Source organism: Garra rufa, chromosome 8 (genome assembly GCF_049309525.1).
Source record: "Garra rufa chromosome 8, GarRuf1.0, whole genome shotgun sequence".
NCBI lineage: Eukaryota > Metazoa > Chordata > Actinopteri > Cypriniformes > Cyprinidae > Garra > Garra rufa.
In genome coordinates, this window is record NC_133368.1 from 13,403,756 (window position 1) to 13,428,703 (window position 24,948).

General features: G+C 34.6%; 2 protein-coding genes and 1 long non-coding RNA gene across 3 annotated transcripts in view; all 3 read right to left on the reverse strand.

Moving 5' to 3' along the window:
• LOC141340083 (uncharacterized) overlaps positions 1-24,948 on the reverse strand; it is a 40,341-nt gene that overhangs the window by 12,675 nt on the left and 2,718 nt on the right. The window contains exon 5 of the mRNA XM_073845017.1: positions 9,407-9,445. Coding sequence (XP_073701118.1) covers positions 9,407-9,445 — 39 coding nt within the window. The remainder of the gene's footprint in view (positions 1-9,406; positions 9,446-24,948) is intronic.
• Positions 9,784-11,359, reverse strand: LOC141340691 (uncharacterized). The gene is made up of 3 exons (XR_012356594.1): positions 11,175-11,359; positions 10,662-10,946; positions 9,784-9,946 (listed from the first exon to the last, which is right to left on the reverse strand). It is a non-coding gene; the product is annotated as an uncharacterized lncRNA (long non-coding RNA).
• Positions 11,889-24,915, reverse strand: LOC141340689 (uncharacterized). Its single transcript, XM_073845757.1, has 9 exons — positions 24,842-24,915; positions 24,107-24,154; positions 23,413-23,922; positions 22,640-22,687; positions 21,992-22,459; positions 19,484-19,699; positions 19,125-19,223; positions 13,465-13,644; positions 11,889-13,383 (listed from the first exon to the last, which is right to left on the reverse strand). Exons 1-9 carry the CDS (start codon positions 24,855-24,857, stop codon positions 13,055-13,057), a joined length of 1,914 nt encoding a protein of 637 aa, XP_073701858.1. The 5' UTR covers positions 24,858-24,915; the 3' UTR covers positions 11,889-13,054.

Here is a 24,948-nt window from a genome sequence, read left to right on the forward strand (position 1 = left end):
ATTCGCCATTAAAGCAAGTAACAGTGAGTAAACAGTTGAAATGTGTGTGAATAGAGAATAAACAATGTAAGCAAGATTAGCCGCGACCACGCTGGCAAGTGCTAAACGCGCTATAAGCTAACTAAGTAGCAGGCTCGGGAAAGCAAATAAAAACTAATGATAACAAGGCGTTCCGATTGTTTTTGTTGTAAAACACAACAGGGTGTATATTCACATGTTATGAAAAACAAAAATTATGGTGTATAGAATTGTTTTTAGATTTAAAAATAGAATATAATAGTTTAACTCGACGGAGCTCCAACTCAAGGTATGAGACAAAAGTTTGACAGCATACGAAAAAAATGCAGAGAGCATGAGGTGAGATGTGGATTTCGTTTTCCCTCAAAGTTCATCGTGACCGTCAAAGGTAATGAAACGAAGGCTTTTGATTCACCGGAGATGGCCGAATCATATCTACGTCAAACTGTGGATAACTGGTAAAGCAATTGAACTGAACTGTTGAAAGTGGCAAGAGTCATAGCGAACGAGCTCAGCTACGAACATATTTGATTAACAAAAAGACTATAAATGAACATTTCGGTTATATTTTGAGATATTCGGTGACTATTTCAATGGAAGAATGCCAAAGGGCATCGAGGGTGAGTTGACAGATGCAAACGTTACCTTTAAGGGGGAAAGTATCCATAATGGTTACATGGGATACAATAATCGGGGGGAGGGTGGGTGGAGTGGGGATTTTGTTCTAATTTCCAAGGTTCATTGTGTTCGTGTTTATGGGAATGTCATTTTTCTTTATTTGGAAGGTTCAATTAAAAAAGTATGCAAATTGGTCAAGTACAATACAATTCGTTTTAAACAGTGAATAATATAAATGTTAACGGTGGCGGGACATTGACTATGTTAAGTTGGAATGTACGTGGAATTAATAGTCCAATCAAACGAGGGAAAGTTTATGCACATCTCAAGAAAATTGGTGCAGAAATAATATTCCTTCAAGAAACGCACATTAAAACTACAGCGAGGTTTAGTATCAAAGCTCCATGGATGTCTCAAGTTTACCAATCAAGTTTTTCTACTAAAGCTAGAGGTGTAGCAATTATGATTAAAAAATCTGTTCCCTTTATTCATAAACAAACAATTCATGATATAAATGGCAGATATTTGATAGTAATTGGTGAAATAAATTCATTATCTATAACTTTAGTAAATATATACGGGCCTAACTTTGATGATCCTTCATTTTTTGAGAAAATCTTTAAAAGAATACCGGATTTCATGAATACACAAATCATCATGGCAGGTGACTACAATTGTGTGTTAAATGCTAGGTTAGACACGCAACCCCGTCGAACAACAACAAGCAAATCATCGCTTTTATTAAATAATTACATGCAAAAGTTAAATTTGGTGGACAGCTGGAGAGCTATACATCCCACAGATCATGATTTTTCATTTTACTCTTCAGTTCACAAAACTTATTCAAGAATTGATTTTGGTAACACTTTATTTTGATGGTCCATCTGTTGACACTCTACTAGTTATCAGTATTCATTTAGTTGCATGTCAACAGTGCATCAGTTGACATTCAACAACATTGTTTCAACAGACAAGCAACATACATTCAACTAACTGCCTGTAGACTATAAAGTGCATGTTAGTTTCTAATTTATAGATTTTACAAAAAGTGCATATTGACTGTCAGTATGTCTTTTGCAACATGTTATTAACTAATAGTCAGCTAACTTTCTGTAGATTATGGTACCATCTTCTAAATTGTCTACCAACTTATTAAAATTAATCTGTCAGTTGATAGTCTACAGTCATGTCAACATATGATCAACAGCATATTATATCATCCTTACTTAAGAGCCTCAAATGAAAAATTACTTAACCATCTCATTTTTATCAAAATCACTAGTTTGTTATCTGTTGATAGTTAACTAAACATTAGTTGTGCATCTGTTGTGTGTCAACTAATATAAAGTTTACATTCAGCAGACTATTAGTAGGCATTCTCAACTAAGCATTTGTAGATATATTTTAGGACTATCCAATTAAAGTGAAAAACAGTTGATAACAGTAGAAAGTCTATAAACTATCAACAGAACACATACAAGCATGCATTAATTGTATGCAATATATTTGCAGTTTAAAATGAAAGTCAATACCAGACAATGAAAATACAATAGAACAAACACTACAGGCAGGATATTGGAGAAAGTTGTTTTATTAACAATATATTTACACAAACCCACTGTTTGCTAGTGTATCAGATCTGAACAGTCTGATTATGTGTGGCAAGTTTGACATCAATTAACAAATATTTATATATAAAACCAACGTGATGGCATAATTCGTATTTATTTTACGTAAAATGTGGTTCTACAAAATGTACATTTACTTACGTTTTTCCAGACACTAAAACGTACAATTCTTCTGACGTATTTACAGCATCTAAACGTACAAATACATACATATTTTTAGCATTTTAACGTACAATACTAACATATTGACGACACCTAAAAACAAATCTTTATGAATATTGAAATCGCAGCACTATTATTGCTGTTTTTAGTTGTCATACAAATTGCCTTGTGTATTCAACAGCATTATTAAATAATTTAATAGTTTACTTAATATGAAATTATAACATTAACTTACACTCTGTTCTGTGATTTCGGTTACCAGCTCGTTTCCAAGAACAGGTCTACAAAATGTTCAACAAGACTACACTTTAAACCATTAAAATAAATGACATTTCTGCAATCGTTTAAGCATTCATGTAATATTAATTAACTTTGTTTGCCGTGGTGGGAGTCGTGGGACACAACAGGTTTTCTCTGACATGCTGTGACTAACATTAAAACCATAAAATACACCGAACACGCATCTTAATTACAAAATAAAACGATTTGATTTGGGCGCTGTAATCCAGATTTTCAGAATTCATGCGATTGCGAGGACCAGACCCAAATTCAAGCCTTTATCTGATGATCTTCATTTCCATCCAAAGCAGCGAGTCCAGCAGCAACAGCCATAAAACCGCGCTCAAATGCATTTTACAATTTCAAATACAGACGCACTAGGAAACTACAGGTTTTACGGCAGGAAAACCGAACGCTCATTGGCTCTTGCCAGCATTCGCCACAGATTACGACATGCCGTGTTTCTGGTGAGATGCGTTTGAACGATACGCGGGCGCCTAGACGGAGAGGATCAGGATAACAATCTGGATCATATTTTCAGCCATCAACAACTTAAATCCTGCTCTGCACCTCAAAGAAACCTACTGTATTCCGTCAGAGACGACTGCGGCTGCAAATGCATAGTCATTTGGATTACTTTTTGGTACAGCTGTTGACATTTTTGTTTATGAATAAATTATTGCGATTGCACGTTTCCGTCTTTCATGTTTTTTTTATTACTGTACAGAGATATATGGTTAACGTTAGGTTTCGAGGTAGGAGTGTGACTAGCGACTATAAAAATATTTTTATGTTTTATTATCAAAATGAGAATTTTCCTGCATATTTTGGTCAGTTACGTTTTATATCCTTTTATATTCGCTATTAAATGGGTAAGTTATATAAAACAAACAAACAGCACCATGTCACCTCAGGAGTAAAGTAACTTCTGTTTGTTTGTTTTATATATAAATATTTGTTAATTGATGTCAAACTTGCCACACATAATCAGAGTGTTCAGATCTGATACACTTGCAAACAGTGGGTTTGTGTAAATATATTGTTAATAAAACAACTTTCTCCAATATCCTGCCTGTAGTGTTTGTTCTATTGTATTTTCATTGTCTGGTATTGACTTTCATTTTAAACTGCAAATATATTACATACAATTAATGCATGCTTGTATGTGTTCTGTTGATAGTTTATAGACTTTCTACTGTTATCAACTGTTTTTCACTTTAATTGGATAGTCCTAAAATATATCTACAAATGCTTAGTTGAGAATGCCTACTAATAGTCTGCTGAATGTAAACTTTATATTAGTTGACACACAACAGATGCACAACTAATGTTTAGTTAACTATCAACAGATAACAAACTAGTGATTTTGATAAAAATGAGATGGTTAAGTAATTTTTCATTTGATGTATTTGAGGCTCTTAAGTAAGGATGATATAATATGCTGTTGATCATATGTTGACATGACTGTAGACTATCAACTGACAGATTAATTTTAATAAGTTGGTAAACAATTTAGAGGATGGTAACACAATCTACAAAAAGTTAGCTGACTATTAGTTAATAACATGTTGAAAAAGACATACTGACAGTCAACATGCACTTTTTGTAAAATCTATAGATAAGAAATTAAAAAGCACTTTATAATCTACAGGCAGTTAGTTGAATGTATGTTGATTGTCTGTTGAAACAATGTTGTTGAATGTCAACTGATGCACTGTTGACATGCAACTAAATGATTACTGATAACTAGTAGAGTGTCAACAGATGGACCATCAAAATAAAGTGTTACCTTGATTTTTTCTTAATAGATTCGAGACTGTTACAATATGTTACTTCAACAAAATATCACACTAGACTCATATCAGACCATGCCCCAGTTTCTCTTAATCTAAAAATAAATCGCTCTAGAGGAAGTAGGATTTGGAAATTTGATAATATGCTATTAAAAGATGTCAAATTTTGCGAATATTTGGCTGACAGATTTGTATCCTTCTTAGAAAATAATGACAAGGGAGATGTATTAGATTCAACCCTTTGGGAAGCAATGAAAGCAGTAATAAGAGGTGACATCATGTCATATCAAGCAGCTAAAAATAAACAGAATAAGGCAAAATTGATTGAAATTGACACACAAGTAACAAAATTAGAGATGGAATATAGATCAACCAATTGTGAATCCACTCTCAAAAAAATTGTTTCACTGCAAAGTGAGTATAATTCTATACTTTCAAAAAAAGTTTCAAAACAACTTATGCAAATCAAACAAAAACAGTTCGAAATTGGTGATAAACCTCAAAAATTACTCGCACGACAGTTGAGACATTCTCATGCAGCACGCACAATATATAAAATAAAGTCAGAAAATGGAGAGGATTTAGTTGATCCTAAAGAAATCAATAATGGATTTTCTGACTTTTATAAAAAAGTGTATAAATCAAAAAAGAACATAAATCAAAAGGCAATAGATGAATTTTTATCAAGTATAGACCTGCCAACTCTTAATTCTGAAGCAAAACAGTGTTTAGATGATGAGATCACATTGGAGGAAGTGAACGAAGTAATATCACAGCTACCTAATAATAAATCCGCTGGTCCAGACGGCTTTACTGCCGAATTCTACAAAAAATTTAAAAATCATCTTGCACCATTGATGCATCGTCTGATTAAAAATTCAAAAGAACAGGGCAAATTCCCACCAACAATGTATCAAGCAAATATTGTATTAATTCCAAAACCTGGACGGGATAAGCTGCAGATGTCTTCTTATCGACCAATTTCTCTCATTCCAAATGAGTCAAAAATTATAAGCAAAATTTTAGCAAACAGATTGAAAAAATACATAGGTTCAATTATTCATCAAGACCAGACCGGCTTTATGCCGGGAAGACATATGTATTTTAATTTGAGACGGCTATTCAATATAATCTATAGTAAGAAAAACACTAAAGCATGTGTAATTGCACTGGATGCTCTACGAGCTTTTGATCAGTTGGAATGGGAATATATGTTTGCGGCCCTTTCAAAGTTCGATTTTGGTCCAGAATTTACTAAATGGATTAAAATAATATATGCATATCCAGTAGCCTCTGTTATTACTAATCAAGACATCTCAAATATGTTTCAGCTAAGCCGTGGTACACGACAGGGATGTCCCTTGTCTCCTTTTCTATTTGCAATATCAATGGAACCACTGGCAGCTAGTATTAGACAACATCTTAGTATAACACCAATAATGACTGAAGGAAGACATCAACATCTCTCATTGTACGCAGACGATATACTCTTGTACATCTCCAACCCTGAAAAATCTATACCTCCATTATTTGATCTTATTGACAAATTTGGTAGTTTTTCTGGTTTTACAATAAATTGGGAAAAAAGCGAACTAATGCCCATTTCTGATGACCTAGATAAAGAATTTTTAGAAAAAGTTAAATTTAAAATAGCCAACAACTCCTTTAAATACTTGGGTATAATGATCACAAGAAAGCCTAATTTATTATTACAACTGAATTGGAAAAAAAAAGTAGACCAGCTTAAAAATGATATTAGTTTTTGGAAGACACTCCCTATGTCCATGGTAGGTAGGATTAATGCTATAAAAATGGTCGTATTACCAAGATTTCTGTATGTTTTTCAAGCTATCCCTTTCTTTATTCCCCTAAGTTATTTTAAATATCTAGAATCAATAATAACTCAATTTATTTGGGGTAATAAGACTGCTAGGATTAATAAAAAACATTTAAATAAACCAAAGGATCTAGGAGGATTTGGTCTTCCCAATTTTAAATATTATTATTGGGCAGCTAATTTAAACACACTGGCGTGGTGGAGAAAGACTTGTTTGGAGGAACAAAGAGACAAACCAGAATGGTTAGCTATAGAGGACGCTTCTTGCAATATGACTTCATTACCAGCTCTGCTTAACAGCCCTATAAAAATAGATACAAAAAATATCAAAGGTAATATAATTATTTCTAATTCAATTAAAATATGGAAACAAATTAAAGCACACTTGAAAATTCCAGATATGTATTTGGACTCTCCAATTTGCAATAATCATGCATTCCCTCCCGGATTAAATGATAATTTTTTTTCTAAATGGAAAGATAAGGGCATTTTAACAATCCAAGATCTTTACAAAGGAGGAACATTTAGCTCCTTTGAACAGCTAAAACAAATTTACAACCTTACTTCCTCAAACTTTTTTCGCTATCTGCAAGTTAGAGATTTTGTTAGAAAACATATTAAAGACTTCGAAACCGAGAGATTGGAGCCTACATTAGACACAATTGTGAATTTACATCCTGGAATTACTGGTAATGTATCTAACCTATACAAGTTATTGTTGGGAAAGGTGGACAGCAGTACAGACAAAATAAGGCAGGACTGGGAAGATGAAATGGGTATTAGCATTAGTGAAGACAGGTGGGATGAATGCTTGAGTAATATACATTCATGTTCTGTAAACGCAAGACACCATCTGATCCAATATAAGGTAATTCATAGGCTCCATTATTCTAAATCAAAACTTCATAAAATATTTCCAACAATCTCTTCATGCTGTAATAAGTGCAATGTGTCAACAGGAACTTTGTTTCATTCTTTGTGGACATGCAGTAAATTACAGCCACTCTGGCAAAATATATTTAAATTTCTCTCTGAAGTGTATTCAATGAATCTGGAACCTGATCCTATCATTGGACTTTTAGGAGCAGTGGACAGTTCTTGCAGCAAAACCCAAACACAAGCAATTCTATTCTGTATGTGTATTGCAAAAAAACTCATTTTACAAATGTGGAAATCTGATGCTGCTCCCACCTTTGAAATGTGGGCTAGAGAACTTGGAAATATGCTACACTTAGAAGAACTGAGATTCACACTAAGTGATAAACTGTCCATTTTTAAAAAGATTTGGGAACCATTCATATTATTTTTGCAGATAGACTAAACTGATATGGACTTTCACAAGACTATTGTATGTTAATTTATTTATTTAATTTCATTATTTATTTTATAATGTCTCTTTTGATCAAATTATCCATGTACACCTTGCTTCAATTTTTTTTATTTCTGTCCCAGCCAGTTCCATATTACGATTATAAATGTTATTCATGTATAATATGCCTTTTATTTTATTTTTTATTTTATGAACCTTCCACAAACAATTTGATCAATGTTAGAAGGGTGGGGTGGGAGATGGGGTTTTTGAGTTCCTTTTTGTAATAAGCTACTTCCAAGAGAACTTTGATATATGGTCCATTTCTTTCTTGTAAAGATTTAGGTGGTACTGTATGTATGTAGCTTTTCTAAATGAAAATGAAAATAAAGAGTTGAAAAAAAAAAAAATCGAGGGTCAGAAAGCAGTTTTTGCGAAGCTGCTGCTGAAAAATGGGTCTGTAACTATTCGTGTTCTTGCTTCATCTCCACCAGAAGAAGTGAGTGTAATTTCTTTTTATATGAATCTTTGCTAATCACCTCTTAAATCATTTGCTAAAGTTAGCGTGTTTCACGATGAATGCGGCTAAAGTGTAAATTACAGGCTCAGAGAACATGGTTATGTCGTCTTCTCTATGTACATCCATCTCAATATAAATCATAATGGCACGTTTATAATGAACAATGCATTAAGGTGATTGTCTATTTACAAACTGCGTACGTTGTGGTAAAACTACATTAAGCTTAGCTTTGTAACGCTAGATGGTTTAAAACGGTGTCTGTTAATGATTAAGATTTCATGTACAATTATTTAAAATCATTTTGGATCAGTTATAACTGCATTAAGAATGGTAACATTAACGCAATACCTGCAAAAGTGTTTACAGACCACAACTGCATATGAGTAAAGACCATAACACTCACATTTATGTATTTCAATATTAGGACGGGGGAAGTTATGTTAACCGATCACATTTTGCTCTCATTCAATCAGCTAGCCTATACCTAGTAAACACATCGCGTCCATCTCTATACCTCAGTAAACACATCACATTCGTATCTGTTTCAGTACGCTACCCTGACATACCCTTATACAAAGACAAATCAAAGTGACATTAAGTTTACTAACCATTCAGACATGTCCAGTATAAGCCGTAATTGCCGAACCTCTTTGTGGGTGTCATCTTGTTTCGGTTCCAACTCCGGTTTTTAAATTAAATTTTAAATGGATGGGGTTGTACAGTGTCTTCAAAGCCCCCCAGTGTCATTTTCCCCCAAACTATACTACTATACCCCCAACTGTTGTCTAGGCAACACCCTGTGTGCTATGTAATGACAAGCCTCACAGAACTGAAGGGCGGGGTGAGCAGAGGTTCATATCATTTAAAGGGCCAGGTACTGATTTCGCTTGCTAAGAAGAGGCATTTTTTAATTTACCAGGTAAAATTAGTGTTTTTTTACACTACCATAGAGAATTTTTAATCAAAGTATATTACAAACTTTTCATTAGGACCCTAAAGCATCATATTAACTTGTGGAAAATGGGCATCCTCCTCCAGATTTACACAGTAAGCAAGGAATTGCTAACTAGAGCTACTAAAAAAAAAAAGCTTACTAAAAGAACTGCTATTTCTGTTTTTTATCATAAGGATATTCAAATTAAGCTAATGTATATAAGAATATATATAACTTTTGTTTTATAGAAATAGAAAATCAAGAAAAAATGAAATAGAAATTTTAGTCAGTACAAACTCGTATCTTACCATTTTCAGTGTCCATTTTTTTCCGATCAGACTCCATTGCTTCTTGTGCATGTGACAAAGAAAAAGAAAGAAAAGAAAATTATGTTAATCTGTATTATATAGTCTTTGTGAGACATGGATGGTAATTAAAGATGTATTTTGAATCTGATTTGTTTAATAGTTTTTCATGTCACTTACACTTTTGCTTTTTACGTCTGTAGAGAAATAATACCAGCACAGCGAGCAGAATAATAAGCACTGTTACTATTACAACTGGAACAAGCACAGCAGGGTTTACGCCGCCTGCTAACAAAACCATTTAAGAAATAGCACAAAGCCTCTATGTCAAACTCTCAAGGTATTGTGTTTAATGATTTACTAGTAAACCTGTGTGGAAATCTTGCAGAGTAAAGTCTGTGGTCTTGTTTCCAGTTTCATTCTTCACAGTGCAAGTATAGACTGAGTCATGCTTTTCCTCCAGTTCATCAACAAGAAGTGTGGGTCCCGGCTGTTTTATATCAGGTTCACTCCATTCATAGCTTGGCTGAGTCTGGGATTCAACTGAACAGGACAATTTATTTTATTTTTCAAATTTGAAGATTTATTTAGTTCATAGTTTACCCAAGGCTCTGGCAGAGTATCTAAGTCAGGGGTGCCCAAACTCTGTCCTGGTGGGCTGGTTTTCTGCAGAGTTTAGCTCCAACACCAATTAGACACACATCTGAACCAGCTAATCAAGCTCTAACTAGGCATCCTAGAAAGGTGTGTTAAGGGAAGTTTGAGCTAATCTCTGCAGAACACTGGCCCTGATCTAAGACACAAAAGCATCTCATTGTGAGATTATCAGTCAACAATAAAAAATGTACCAAACAATAATTTCAGTGACTAATGTTATTTTTTTCTTTGTTTGGAACATTTTAGTGTAATTTAGGAGTAAATATTGTGTAAAATGTACAATTAAATTGAAATAAATACATTTGGTTTACACAATTTTAATTTTATACTACTTTTATACCAGCCACTAAAACACTTGTATCAGTTGACAATAAGATACAACACCTACATTTTATGCATGCCACCCTACAGCAGATCTAAATGTGCTATGCATTAAATGTGCTGTTTATGTCTTATCCAGTTTGTACTGAAAAGCATTACTACACAGATTTTTAGAAAATCAATCAGTTTCTGATATATTCTGTAAGTAGTCTATTCACAATACTCCATTGTATGAGACTAACATCTGCACATAATCATCTGCGATATATAGATAGCTTACCCAAAACTGTCAAAGTATGACTGGAGATTTGAGCCTCCCCATTGATCCAGATTTCAGACTGATATTTGCCACTGTCTTGGCTGTTTAGTCTTCTTATTGTGAGTTGTCCTGTTTCAAAATCAACATCTACACGATCTTTAAATGATCCGTATTTTGTCACCTCACTCCCATCAAACTCCAGAACCTTGTTGCCATTATGTGTCCACAGTATTTCTTCAGGCTTTCCACGGATGATTGGAGTAAGTGTGACCTTGCTTCCACTTTCGCCATAGTCATCACACAAAACTAAATCTAAAGAAGATGAGGGAAAAAATCCCAGGAGTTTTACTATTGACCGACACTGATTGCATTAATGTAATAAAATAAATCTCTACTGTATGAATAACAGTAAAGGTTTTGTAATACAATGTTTGTAATTGGTCTTTCATTGCACCTGCCGTGTTTAGGCTAAAACATGGTGTCTTTTCTTGTATTACGAGTTACTTCAGAGTTCTTCAGAGATTTCAGACTTACCTTGAGCAAAACAGAACCATATAACACAAACCATAAACGTAATAATTGCCATCTTCTCTCAAAGAGTTTCTTTTTTAATCCCGTATGTGGAGTGCTAAGTAATGGCGATTTGAAACAAAAAACACATTTGCTGCATAAATCTCGACAGTCAAGGCTAAAAACCAGAACAATTAAACATTAATAAAAAGTTGACACTGTGTTTTGGGGCAATGAGAAAAGAAAAAGAACAGAAAGTAAAAAAGGTTATTAAGCGACCTTTGAAACTGTAGGCGGAGATGGAAGGTGAACGCACCTTAATACGTGACACAGTAAACAATAGGCTACTATTCCTGCTGGTATGTTTTGGTATTTCCTTGATGATAATATTAACACTGAATGCGACCAGGAAATATCACACAAATAATATGGATTATTAGCAAATAGCAAATTTGTGAGACAGGGGTAGTTGCACCCTGAGCAATGGGCATGGCGAAAGGTGAATCATAACAGAAACTACCCCTAACCCTGACAGACGGCTTTGTCGACCAATTATGAAGACCTTTCTCCACACCCCTAGATTTAGCCACGTCCATTTCTCCAGCCTGCAGTTATCACTATCTGGAATTTGTCAGAATGACAACCTGCTGTTTGTTGAAAGTGACTTAAAAAGAATACCATTATTTAAAAAGAAAAGTGTTATAAATAAATAACAACAAAAACACAATAGTCATTTAATAGTTTTTTATTTTTTTCTCCTTTTTTTCATGAACTTTCTCTTGGGGCGCCACACTGGTCATGGACTCATGGGCCCTGTTTACTCTGCATACCGAATATCAGCTTTGCTGTAGTCTACACTCCTCCTTCACCTGTCCATTTGATCTGTTAGTGACATATGTACAGGATATTGCACCCTATGTGTGGTTATCCACATTCAACCTTGGGATTGCATAATGGATTTGCACTTTGCCTTTGTTAACATATTTTTTCAGTTCTCCCAGATGGCAGCATTGCACCTAATTATGCGCGCTAAATTAATTTGATACAAAATAAAATTTCTCAGAAATCTGAGCAATTTCATCACACCTTAGACTTGTGTCTTTGTTTCTCCACCATCCCCCCTTCTGTTCTTTAAGAGATGAGTGATATACTGAATAGACCAAAAGTGACTGTTTAAGTCAATATACTGTTTATGTCTGCTGAATTCTTTCACTGGTCAACAGTCCACACCAATCCATTGTCCAATTGAGTTTGTCCATCTGTCTGAAGTAGACTTTTACACAGTTGTGTTTCTGTATTCCATCTGCCCTATTTCTAATAGTTGGCCTGTGTACAAATGCAGACTGACAGCTTTAATGGCATTTCAACATTTCATAATGAAATGATATCTATTTATTTATTTTATTAACAACTATTTTTTTATGCTAGTTTTTTGACTATTACTTCTCCTCCACACCTTGTTCAAGCACACACTCTCAATTCTTTTTGACCCACTGTAGGGTGTCGTCATCATTTCCTTTGGCATCTAAGTTCCTCTTTCACAGCTGATAAAACTATATTATTTGCATTCTGTACAGCACTGTTTGTTCAAATCCTATTCCTCGATTTTTGAACTGTGATTTTCTTTTGTCGCATGTTTTGAGTAGCTGTCAGTCTCTTGTTCTGTTGTCTGGTCCTCTGGCACAGATGTGTTTGTCTCGTCTTTAGTGTAGATAACATGTTTGTTATCTTTTGTCTTGTTATTTCCTGGAACATCATCTTTCTCCTTCATGTCTTGCTCTGACTCACTTTTGTCTCTCTGTTCACCATCATCATCGTCGATCGGTTCATTGTCTTCATCTGTAATATTTAAGGATGCTGTCACTGCTTCACAGCTGTTTCCACGTTCTTGCATATTTAACCCATCACTGATACTGCTGCTGAGAGACACTGTTGTCATGTATTGTACTGTCTGGAGTAGTTTGTTTGCCCTGATTATCTAAGTTAATGCTATTTATTGGCTCAGATGACTCTGTGTCATGTTTGATTTCTTCTTGCATTTGTTCCTGACCACCTTTCAGTTCCTCATTTGGTAAAACATTGTCTTTGTCCTTTTGCTCCACTCGAAATGTGTTTTCTTCTTCCATGTTTGTTTCTGTCTGTGTCTCGTCTGAGTCTGTGTAATCACTTAGGGCAGACTGATTTGAAGGTTCCTGATTGTTTATAGGTCCCTTCTCCAGGTTAGCTGGTGAATCTGTAACAAAAATTAACAAGTTGAAAAAATTAATCTACTAATTCAAAATACTTTCTATGAATTACTAAATCAATATCTAACCCATAGTATCACTGGAAGCGTCATCCTCATTAATATCTGTACATGGGCTCTTGTTCTGCTGCTCTGGTGACTGTTCAACATTTTCATTTCGGCTGTTACTCTCATTTGTTTGCAGTTGTTCTTCTACATTCCCTGTGTCCACTGTACTTTCTGTCACAGCAGGCTGTGGAGATGTGGTCTCTATGTTTAGAAAAAAAAAAAGATGCTTATTGCTTTTGAAAAAAGTCTGCTTTAACTTCTTTTTTTGTGTAATACAGTAATTTGGAAATATTTACACAGCTGTTGCCACACAATGTCCATGACTACCAGCTATAGAGGATAAAAAGCACCATAAACTCACCATGAAAGTATGATAAAAATAGTCTATACATCACATGTGTTTTTTTCATGCTACTAAAGCCATATGATAGCTTGATGTTATAAACAGACTGAAATTTAAATTGTTTTTTTCTGAACATTCTCCAAAATGCTTCAGATCTCAATCAAATATATCACCTCTTGATGAATGACATGTAATTTGGTGAATTACACAGGGTTTCTGCAGACATGAACAAATGAAATTTAAGACTTTTTAAGACCTTTTTAATACCACCTTATATGAAATTTAAGACCTAAACCTGCAATGGAAATACACATTATGTTACATGCATATATGTAATATTTAATGTGTTTAATGTAACAAGTAAATTTTATGGCTATCATAAATAAAATGTATTACTATGATATACAGTGAACTTTTCATATCAACAGATACTATTCCACACAAAATATTCCCATAAAAGTACCACTAGAGATATCTGGTGATGTAAACTATTTATTCTAAAGCAATATTTTCATCAGTTCTCTATTAGCTTTTACATCTTAAATCTGCATATTTGATTTACCTTTATAAAGGCCTTTTTTCCTTTTGAAATGTATGCATCACCTTTGAAATCATTACAATTTATCAAAATTCTATATGGCTGTTATTTCAACTGATTCGAGCAAAACGCTGATTCATTTAGTAGCAAAACATGGCTTGGAGAATGTGCTTTACTTCTGCTGCGATCCTTGTTTGGAACTATTTTCATTGGTAAAACAGAAAAAAAAAACAGTAAATATTTTGTCTATATGTAAGTAACTACTTGGCTAACTACTTCATACTACCGTATTCACAAAACATTTTATCTTAGCACTAAGAGTTCTCCTAAATAGCAGTAAAAGTTTTTAGCTAAGAGTTCTCTCTTAAAACCTATTAACAAAGCTGCTGAGACAAACTTTTACTAAGCAGTAGAGAGAAGTCTTAAGCTAAGAGTAAGGGCGGGGTTGACCTCGTTACTATGGATGATGTCAGAATGCTCACTAACCATGCTTACAGTGATTGGCTGATAGGGGAGGAGTCTCTGTCAGACATTTATTCATAGAAATATTGTTGTAAATGTTGCCATATTCAAATAAAGTTTTAAAAAGTTAGTAAAAATGTTGCCACATTCAAAAAGAATTTAAAATACAGGGCAAGTGTCACATATTAAACAAGTGTTCAAATGACTGACAGCCTTTCACCTGTGTGCTTCTTATAATAAACAATTAGCTGATATGCATGTAAACAGACTTTTTTTAAAGAGCATTTTATGCTTTTAATGTCACAGAATAGGGGAGAACTAACACAAAATAATTGGGTGAAGAGAAGGGGCGAGCAGCAAAACATTTCGAGATGGGAATCAAACTCAGGGCGCTTTGAGAAAAGATACGCTATATACTGACGCACTAACCACTAGGCTATCGGTGCCGACATAAAAGGCTTTTTTTTATTCATTATAGAATAATCATGGCTGATAGCGAGATACGAAAACGTAAAACAAAACCAAACTGGACGCAAGAACAGCTGTTACTTCTTGCCCAAAGTAGGATATAATCAAATGAAAATTTGGAGCTGGGATAACCTCCAAGACTAAAAAAAAAAATTGTGTAGGAATATGCGTACATATACAGGAAGAGTGTTTCTAAAACGTTTAAGTTCCGAGGCGATCACCAGCAACATCAATTTTAGGAAGGTTAGGATTTGATCTTGTGAATTAAGCATGATTTAGGCCGATTTATACTCAACGCGTTCGTCTGCACCGCAAGCATGTGCTGCCTGCGCGCGCCGCGTACATCAGCAAATTCTGGCCCCTGTTCCTAAAAGATCTTAAGGATAAAAGTAGCCTCATAACTTAGCGATTTAGGAGAAAATCTTAAAAGTAATGCTTAAAACAATCCTAAATTTAGGACTCCTAATTTTTGCTCTAAGAGTATTTCACAAAGCGTTTTAGCACTAAAACTAGCTCCTAAATCTGCAAAATGTTAGGAGTAGTGGAGAGGACTCCTAAGTCACTAAGATCAAGTCCTAAAACTATCCTATAATGGCTGTTGCCGGCTGTCTGCCTCGGAACAGAAACATTTTAGAAGCATTGGATAAGAGCTTTTCAGAAGGTGCGGTCTTAATCGCAAAGGACTGCTGCAGAATTGCAACAAATAAAAACAACCCAATAACGCCACAGATCAAGGTTTTAACAATCCTCGAATGGCAGCTCCTTATGAATGCAATAAATATTTTAATGAGACTAATGATTTTAATCTGCAATAGCATAACAAGGTTACATGAAAACATTATCGGCAACTTGAAAGTAATGTCCGTTTAGCTGTAGCAGTTGTTTGTCACTTAAATTCTGCAATCTCTGCCTTAATTTGCCTGACTTTGCAAAGAATACCAGCGCTTTTCACAGTCATATTTGCTTCTGGACAAAAGTGGGAAAGCTGCATTTATTTGCACACATATATTTTCCCACACATCTTTTTTAGTTTTTGAGGTTATCCCAACTTTGTTTTCACAAACAAGTTGGGTAAGAAGTAAGAGAACGTAAAATTGTATTTTACGTTTACTTGCCTTACTATCACCTATGATTATTCTAACCTGTTAATTAAAAGGCTGTTTATATGCATACGAGGAGCGCACATGAGGCTGAAGATACACGTTTTAGTGACACTTAGCCTGCATTTTAAAATCTTTATTTGAATATTGCAACATTTTTAATTTAAAACCTTTATTTAAATATTCTATGAATGAATTTCTGACAGAGACCCCTCCCCTATCAGCCAATCATTGTGTGCATAGTTAATAAGCATGCCGAAATCATCCATAGTAACGAGGTCAACCCCGCCCTTACTTTTAGCTTAAGACTTCTCTCTATTCCTTAGTAAAAGTTTGTCTCAGCAGCTTTGTGAATAGGTTTTAAGAGAAAAATCTTAGCTAAAAACTTTTACTAGCATTTAGGAGAACTTTTAGTGATAAGATGAAATGTTTTGTGGTTACAGGCTCTGATCATGTGTACATAATGTATTGACATTAAACTAGTTTTTAACATGATAATTTTATTCTTACATGTACTTTAATAATATGTTATTAGCCTCGAGATAAATGTTGCAGTGAATAAATGCAAATATATGCAAGAGTTATTAGTAATATCCAATAGTCTAGTGGTAGAATGTTCGTTAGAAGAGGCTGAGGGTTTTGGATCTAATCCACCGTCACGTAACTTTTTCATCCCTTAATAAAATTAAATATGTTCATCAGCGATCCTATATCAGAGACACATTTGTGTGTATTTTGTTTTGATTTTTAACCGTAATGAGTCATAAGCGAGGGATTGAAGCGCTCGCGTGTGAACACTGAGCACGAGCCGCATTGAGAAAGTTGCGTCGCTAATTAACATCGCAACGAACATTAAGCATGAATTCAGAAAAAAAAAAAACCTACAGATTCCAGCGTCAGCACCTTATTTAACAGAAAGGAATGTTTCATCAGCATTAGATACGTCCGTGCTGCGAGATGTTCAAAAAAGTGGTGGGACAATATCGAGCTTTGCAAAAAGTGTCCCCCACTCATCCCACCCGTGAATTACGCCTATGAAAATAAGTAATGTGAAACACTAACAAAAGCAATTATGAGAAATATTTTTATTGCAGCAGTCTTCAACAGTAAAACCAACACAACAGTGTTAAAATGTACAGTTTCACAAACTGTTTTGCAAAAGTTTTTGTCCTTTCCAGTACTGGTCACGATGAGTTATTTGCCATCTGACTATTTCTATGGTCACGCATTGATGGATTATAGAGTTGTTTGTACCGGCGTACCTGTTCAGCCAAAACAGCTTTAACAAATTTTGTGAGAAATGGGGTGGCACGCGAAAAGTTCACTCGAGAAGCCGTGCACACCGCCATGTGAAATGAGTGATTTCACAAACCCAAGCGAACTTGCGGACGCGTATAAATCACTGATTTAAAATCAGTCTTTACGTTGCACAGATTTAGGAGATAGTTTTAGCGCTAAACGCTTTGTGAAACACTCTTAGAGCAAAAACTTATGAGTCCTAAATTTAGGACTGACACACCCATTATTTTTAAGATCTTCTCCTAAATCGTCAAGTTATGAGCTACTTTTAGCCTTAAGATGTTTTGTGAATACGGGCCCTGAAATACACTATCAATTATCAATTGCTGTTTACGTTGAATGTATTAAAATTGGAATCTTTCTTGCATTTTGATGCTTCGTGGTTATTTTTGTCACTTCAGTTTTAATCAGGCTGTTTGTTCGGTCAGGCAAGTAAAAAATATATATATATAGTTTAGTTTAAAAAAGCTCGACCTATATGTATTATTATTATTATTGACAACATTATATACAGAAAAACGGTAGTTCGACCAGTATTCTGCTACTGCGATTCTGTCTGAAGATGCAGTAACTTCTGCAGAGGGAGAAAAAAACCCTTCAGTTGTTAGCAACTTGCCTTAGCCAAACCCTATATTCAGTTTTTTTCAAGCCAAGTATCGCTAAACTTGCACTTCCCCATAGCTAAAAAATTTAATCCATTTTACTTCTGTGGTACAATCTGAGAGACACTTGCGCCAATAACAGAAAGCTGATTGGCTATTGCATGCTGGTGTCATTTGTAGTTGTAATACAGCAAATTATATTTGGACTAGTGAAATACAGAACTACAACACCACGGAAACAACCAAGCAATGACAACAAAAAGAGAATTTAAATGAGCATTAAAGGTAGCATTACATAGACATTGAAAAAATAAAACCTGTGTAAAACTATTCAAGACCTAGAACAGCAAATTTCAGACTGTTTAAGGCCTAAAATCTTTTCATTTTAGACTTTTTAAGACCCCACAGAAAACCATGATTCCAGTTTCCAGATGGAACCAACAATGATGTGTTTAGAGCCTTTTGTCCCTTTAAAATCAATGGCCTAGCTTTCTCCCATAAACTTCAACTGAAAGAGATCACACTATAATGTGGTATAAATTATATTCACAAAAATATTTAATATATAGAGGGTTTATATATACAATTACAAAATACATTTCTGATCAAATTGTTAGGGAAGCCAGACTTACTTACAGTCAGCAAGAAATTGCTAACTAGAGTTACTAAAAGAAAAAAAAAAGCTTACTAAAAGAACTGCTATTTCTGTTTTTAAAAGACTATTTGAAATGATTTTCATAAGGATGTTTGAATTAAGCTGCAGTATATAAGAAAAAATTATATAACTTTCATATTTTAGGAATAGAAAATCAAGCAAAAAAGAAATAGACATTTTAAACATTTCCAAAGTGAGTACAAACTCTTCTTACCATCTGTCTCATTTGAGTCTGTGTAATCACTTAGGGGAGACTGATTTGAAGATGGGACACTGATGTTAATAGTTTCCTTCTCCAGGTTAGCTGGTGAAACTATAACAAAAATAAGATAAAAAATTAATCTACTAATTCAAAATACTTTCTTTAAATTACTAAATCAATATCAAACTTCTGAATCTAAAGAAAAGGCAAAAACTAGCCCAGAGGATCACTGGAAGCTTAACTAAGCAATGGGGGATTACAAGGTTCAGCTAAAAAAAATTGGTATCAAACATTTCAGAGCAGAAATATATTTCTCCAGTGATCTGTCTAAAAGGCTTTGTTTCTCTATATAAACATAATCTGTATTTTACCTGTGTGTTGTCTATCTATACCCTTATGTGCTGTTTCCTCTTCTTGTCTCTGGTCATCCTCATTAATATCTGTCCATGGGCTCTTGTTCTGCTGCTCTGGTGACTGTTCAACATTTTCATTTTGGCTGTTATTCTCATTTGTTTGCAGTTGTTCTTCTACATTTCCTGTGTCCACTGTACTTCTTTCTGTCACAACAGGCTGTGGAGTTACAGGCTCTATGTTTGCAAAAAAAAACCAAAAAAAAAACCAAAAAAAAAAACAGTGGGTTATTGCTTTTGAAAGAGTTCTGCTTTTACCCCTATTTTTTCTGTTTAACACAAAATGAGTATTTGGAAATATTTACACAGCTGTTGCCACACAATGTCCATGACTATCAAGTTCCAAAACGGACAAAAAGCACCATAAACTCACAATGACAGTATGATAAAAGTAGTCTATACATCACGTGTGTTTTTTTTAGCTTGATGTAATAAAAAGACTGAAATTTAAATTGTTTTTCAGATCTCAATCAAATATATCACCTCTTGATGAATGACATCAAACTGGACACCAGTGACTTCATTAAACATCACTCACATCAAAACTGATGTCTGGTAGCAAATTTGACTTCAGGGTTTAATTTTTAGGTGTGCTCATCACATAAAGCTATCATATAACTTAAAAATACTAGAAAGGAAAAGTGTGCACAAACCACATGAATCAACTTTTATTATGCTTATTGTTGTAGTTTATGGAACTTGACAGATCTCATTTTGTGTTCCACTGATATCTATCATATTATACTAATGACATGAGGATGAGAAACAAATTGACCAAATTTTCATTTTGATTAGGGATGCACCGATACGAATCGGCCGATCACTTGCGCGTTTTGTCAGTAAAGCCGGTTCTGTAATCAGCGGTAAATGCCATCAGGTGCGTGATTTCACGTTGAGCCGTATATACTACACACTAGGGGTGGGAAAAAAAATCGATATTGCAATATATTGTTGTGCTCTCTGTCGCAATAAATAATCGATACACTAACGGCCAATATCGATATTTTATTACAACACAAAATGATTAATTTACCCGTCGTCAGTGTCACTGTCACTACCCAATATCTACCATTCTGTTTGCGGGGGGCGCTGTTCGAGTAAATAGGGGTAAAGTGGCGGAAGCAGCGGCCAGTGAAGTACACAAGTTATCTAACAAGAACAGAGAAGAAGCGCAGAAAAAAGAGAAGTGAGAAGAGTGGCGGAAAATAACGAAAAACAAATCAAAGACGCACCCGCTAGTTGAGCATGCTGATCAGTTACGCCTGTTTCACACATAATCCGTCTGCAGTGAGTATGCGTTGAGTGTTTTTTTCCGCACCCATGTTAACGGATTAGAGCGTTCACACTGCACGCGGTTGCTGTCCGGCAGTACGTCCCAGAAGCGGTGTGCAAGTGCATTCAAGTGCATTGAATAATACGTTGTTTATAATACGTTGAGTTTAAACGTGAATATATCTAGTATTGTATTAGTGTACTGTGATAAAAGAGTATCACAATGCTGAAAAAGCACGTTTGTATTTGAAATCAAAATAACGGATAAATGGTGTGTTTGTGGTAAACAGCCGTGGATCAGGAACGGACTGCAAACGTGTCCTGTGTGAAAGCAAAACGAAAGCTTCTGCATTGCATACGTAACGCACACGGACTGCATACACACTGCAGACGGAGTATGTGTGAAACAGGCGTTAGTGTTCCTCAAGAAGAATATGCCTTGATGAGACCACTGTCCAGGTTAACATAAAGCACTTTACAGTAACTTACTACTGACGTTTCAGTATCATGGTTTACACATGTTAGTTAATGTTCATGTTGTTTTTTAATGTTCAGGCACTTTTATCTGTCTAGCTGTACAGTGTTTACATTTAAGACCAGGAGGCAGTGAGTTATTATGCAAATGCATATTTCTTTGCACAGTGTTGGAAATGTTGGCATTAATAAATGCATAAGATTTCCTTATTATGGGTATTTTTTTTCTTTTACAGTCACATATATCGTGATATATCGTTGATGAAATTTCTTCCAATATATTGAATATCGTAGATATCGTGATATTATCATTATCGTGGGCCACATATCGCCACAGAATTAAATCGTGAGTTACCTGTATCGTCCCACCCCTACTACACACAGCCGTTGTTCACTGACGAGCTGCGCACATTCACACTGATAATGAACATGGATTTGCGCAGCTCGTCAGTGAACAACGGCTGTGTGTAGTATATACGGCTCAACGTGAAATCACGCACCTGATGGCATTTACCGCTGATTACAGAACCGGCTTTACTGACAAAACGCGCAAGTGATCGGCCGATTCGTATCAGTGCATCCCTAATTTTGATTGATCTATTTCTCTAAAAAAATATATATATATAAAAACTCTACAAATCAGATGAACAAAGCCTGAAAGCTTAAAGTCACAGCAAACAAAGTTATTTTTTTCTCCAGAAAAGTATATAACCTATATTTTACCTTTGTTCAGGCTGTCTATACTTTTGTGTTGCTCTTTCTCCTCTTTTTTTTCTCCAGGTGTCTGGCCTTCGTCATTTTTATCTGCATCTTTACTTTCCAGATCTGTGAGTGTCTCATTCTGATCCTCAGGTGAGTTCTCGTTATTCATTTCTTCTTGTGTTTGTACGGATTTCTGGTTTTTTAAATCTCTGTCTGTTTCATCGGGTTTGCAGTTAATGATTTCTGGTGCTTCACCTGCATTTTTGCCATTTTTCTCATCTTTGTCTAGTTCTCCTTCATTTGTATTTCCTGTGTCCTCTTTGTTTTTTTCTGTTACAGCAGATTGCAGACTTTCCTTCAAAAGGTTTTGTCCTTCATGAGTTTCGCCTGAATCCTCTGATTCAGTGTCATGGTCCCATGTTTTATCAACAATAGATTCTTTCGGAGCAGTAAGTCTGGTGCGACAAGGAAGTGTGGCATCAGATGAACCTAAAACAAACCACTCAGAGACCTTAACAACAGATTCAAGATTCAACCTTGAAAGTCATTCACTCTCAATAAGAGCTAAAAGTTTATAGTCATATCCAGCAACATGAGCAACAAATGTAATGTCAGAATATCTAGTTAGAGTGTTATTACTAATTTTAATACTGGTAAATAATTTGTTACCTGGCATAGTCTCCGTTGGGACATTTCTCAACAGATTATCACATTCACCTACATAAATAGAAAACATTTATTATTAATATTATACAAAAATATTTCATTACACAAATGCTAATGATCTATGATATGAAATCTTTATTTGAGCATTTAGAGATGCTGTGCTTATGAATGGAAACTATACTGTGAGGTATTGGTGACTTGTTGCAAAGTCCTGCCTATTTAAAAAGTTCATCCAATCCTCAAATAATAAGGCAGGCTCCCACGCAAATCATATAGTACGCAAATATCATTTGTTGAATTCCAGCTTCCAGATGGAATAAAAAAAGTAGTGCTTAGAGCCTTAGATCACATTGGCTTAGCTATCTCCCAAAACTTCAACTGAAGCAAATGGGCAGCACTATAATGTGGTATAACTTACATTCACGAAAAAATTAAAATGCAGATAATATTTAATATATAGAGGGATTATATGCATTTCTGATCATTTTTAGGGAAGATAGCTTTCTGCACAGTCATCAAGCTATTCCTTACTAGATCTAAAGAAAGGGGAAAAAGCTTACTAAAATAACTGCTATTTCAGCTTTTACAAGACTATTTGAAATGATTTTAGTAAGGATGTTTGAATAAATATAAAGTTTTTAACAAAAATTATATAAATTTAGTTTTGTAGAAACAGAAAATCAAGAAAGAAGAAATACACCTTTTCAAAAATATCCACAGTCAGTACAAACTCTTATCTCACTATTTTCCAGACAAGCATATAATCAGTATTTTACCTGTGTTCAGGTTGTCTATCTCTTTGTTTTCCTCTTCCTTTTCTTTCTTGTCTTCAGGTGTCTGGTCATCCTCATTTTTATCTGCATCTTCAGTTTTCTGGTCTCCTAGTGTCTCAGTCTCCTCCTCATGTGACTTCTCCTCATTTTCACTCTCATTGATCAGAATTTGACTTTTCTCTTTCTCCCTTTCTTCTTGGGTTTGTAAAGATTCCTTGCTCTCTATTGTCTTTGTGTCTTTTTCATCAGGTTCGCTGTTTGAATTTTCTTCTGCTTTATCTGCAATTTTGTTGTTTTTCACATTTTTGTCTAGTTCTCCTTCATTTGTACTTCCTGTGTCCACTTTGTTTTGTTCTGGTACAGCAGATTGCAGACTTTCCTTCAAAAGTTTTTGTCCTTCATGAGTTTCCCCCAAATTCTCTGATTCAGTGTCATGATCCCATGTTTTATCAACAATAGATTCTTTCTGAGCGGTAAGTCTGGTGCGACAAGGAAGTGTGGCATCAGATGAACCTAAAACAAACCACTCAGAGACCTTAACAACAGATTCAAGTGTCATCTTTAAAAAGTCATTCACTGTCAATAAGAGCTGAGAGTTTATAGTGATATCCAGGAACATGAGCAACAAATGTGATGTCAGAATGTCTAGTAGAGTGTTATTACAAATAATAAAAAATAATAGTAAATCATTTGTTACCTGGCATAGTCTCCATTGGGACATTTCTCAACAGGTTATCGCATTCACCTACATTAATAGAAAACATTTTTTATTATTATACAAAAACAAAATTTCATTACACAAATGCTAATGATCTATAATATGAAATCTCTATTTGAGCGTTTAAAGCAGCTGTGCTTATAAATAAATGAAAAGTATACTGTCAGGTTTTGGTCACTTGTTGCAAAATCCTGCCTATTTAAAAGTTCATCCAATCCTCAAATAATAAGACAGGCTACCAAGCAAATTCTACAGTATGCAAATATATAATTTGGTGAATTCCAGTTTCCAGATGGAACCAAAAATGAAGTGCTTAGAGCCTTTTGCTCCTTTGAAATCAATGGCTTAGCTATCTCCCATAAACTTCAACTGAAGCAGATCACGACCAGCACAATAATCTGGTATAAATTACATTCACAAAAATATTTAATATATAGAGGGTTTATATTTACAATGACAAAATACATTTCTGATTATATTGTTAGGGAAGCCAGACTTACTTACACAGTCAGCAATAAATTGCTAACAAGAGCTACTAAAAGAAAAAAAGCTTACTAAAATAACTGCTTTTTCTGTTTTTAAGACTACTTAAAATGATTTTCATAAGGATGTTCGAATTAAGCTAAAGTATATAAGGAAAAAAATATATAACTTTCATTTTATAGCAATAGAAAATCAAGCAAAAAAGAAATAGACATTTTAAACATTTCTTACCATTTTCAGTGTCCATTTTTTTCCGATCAGACTCCTCCCTTGCTTTTTGTGCATGTGACAAAAAGAAAATGATGTTAATGTGTGTAATATAATCTTTGTGAGACATG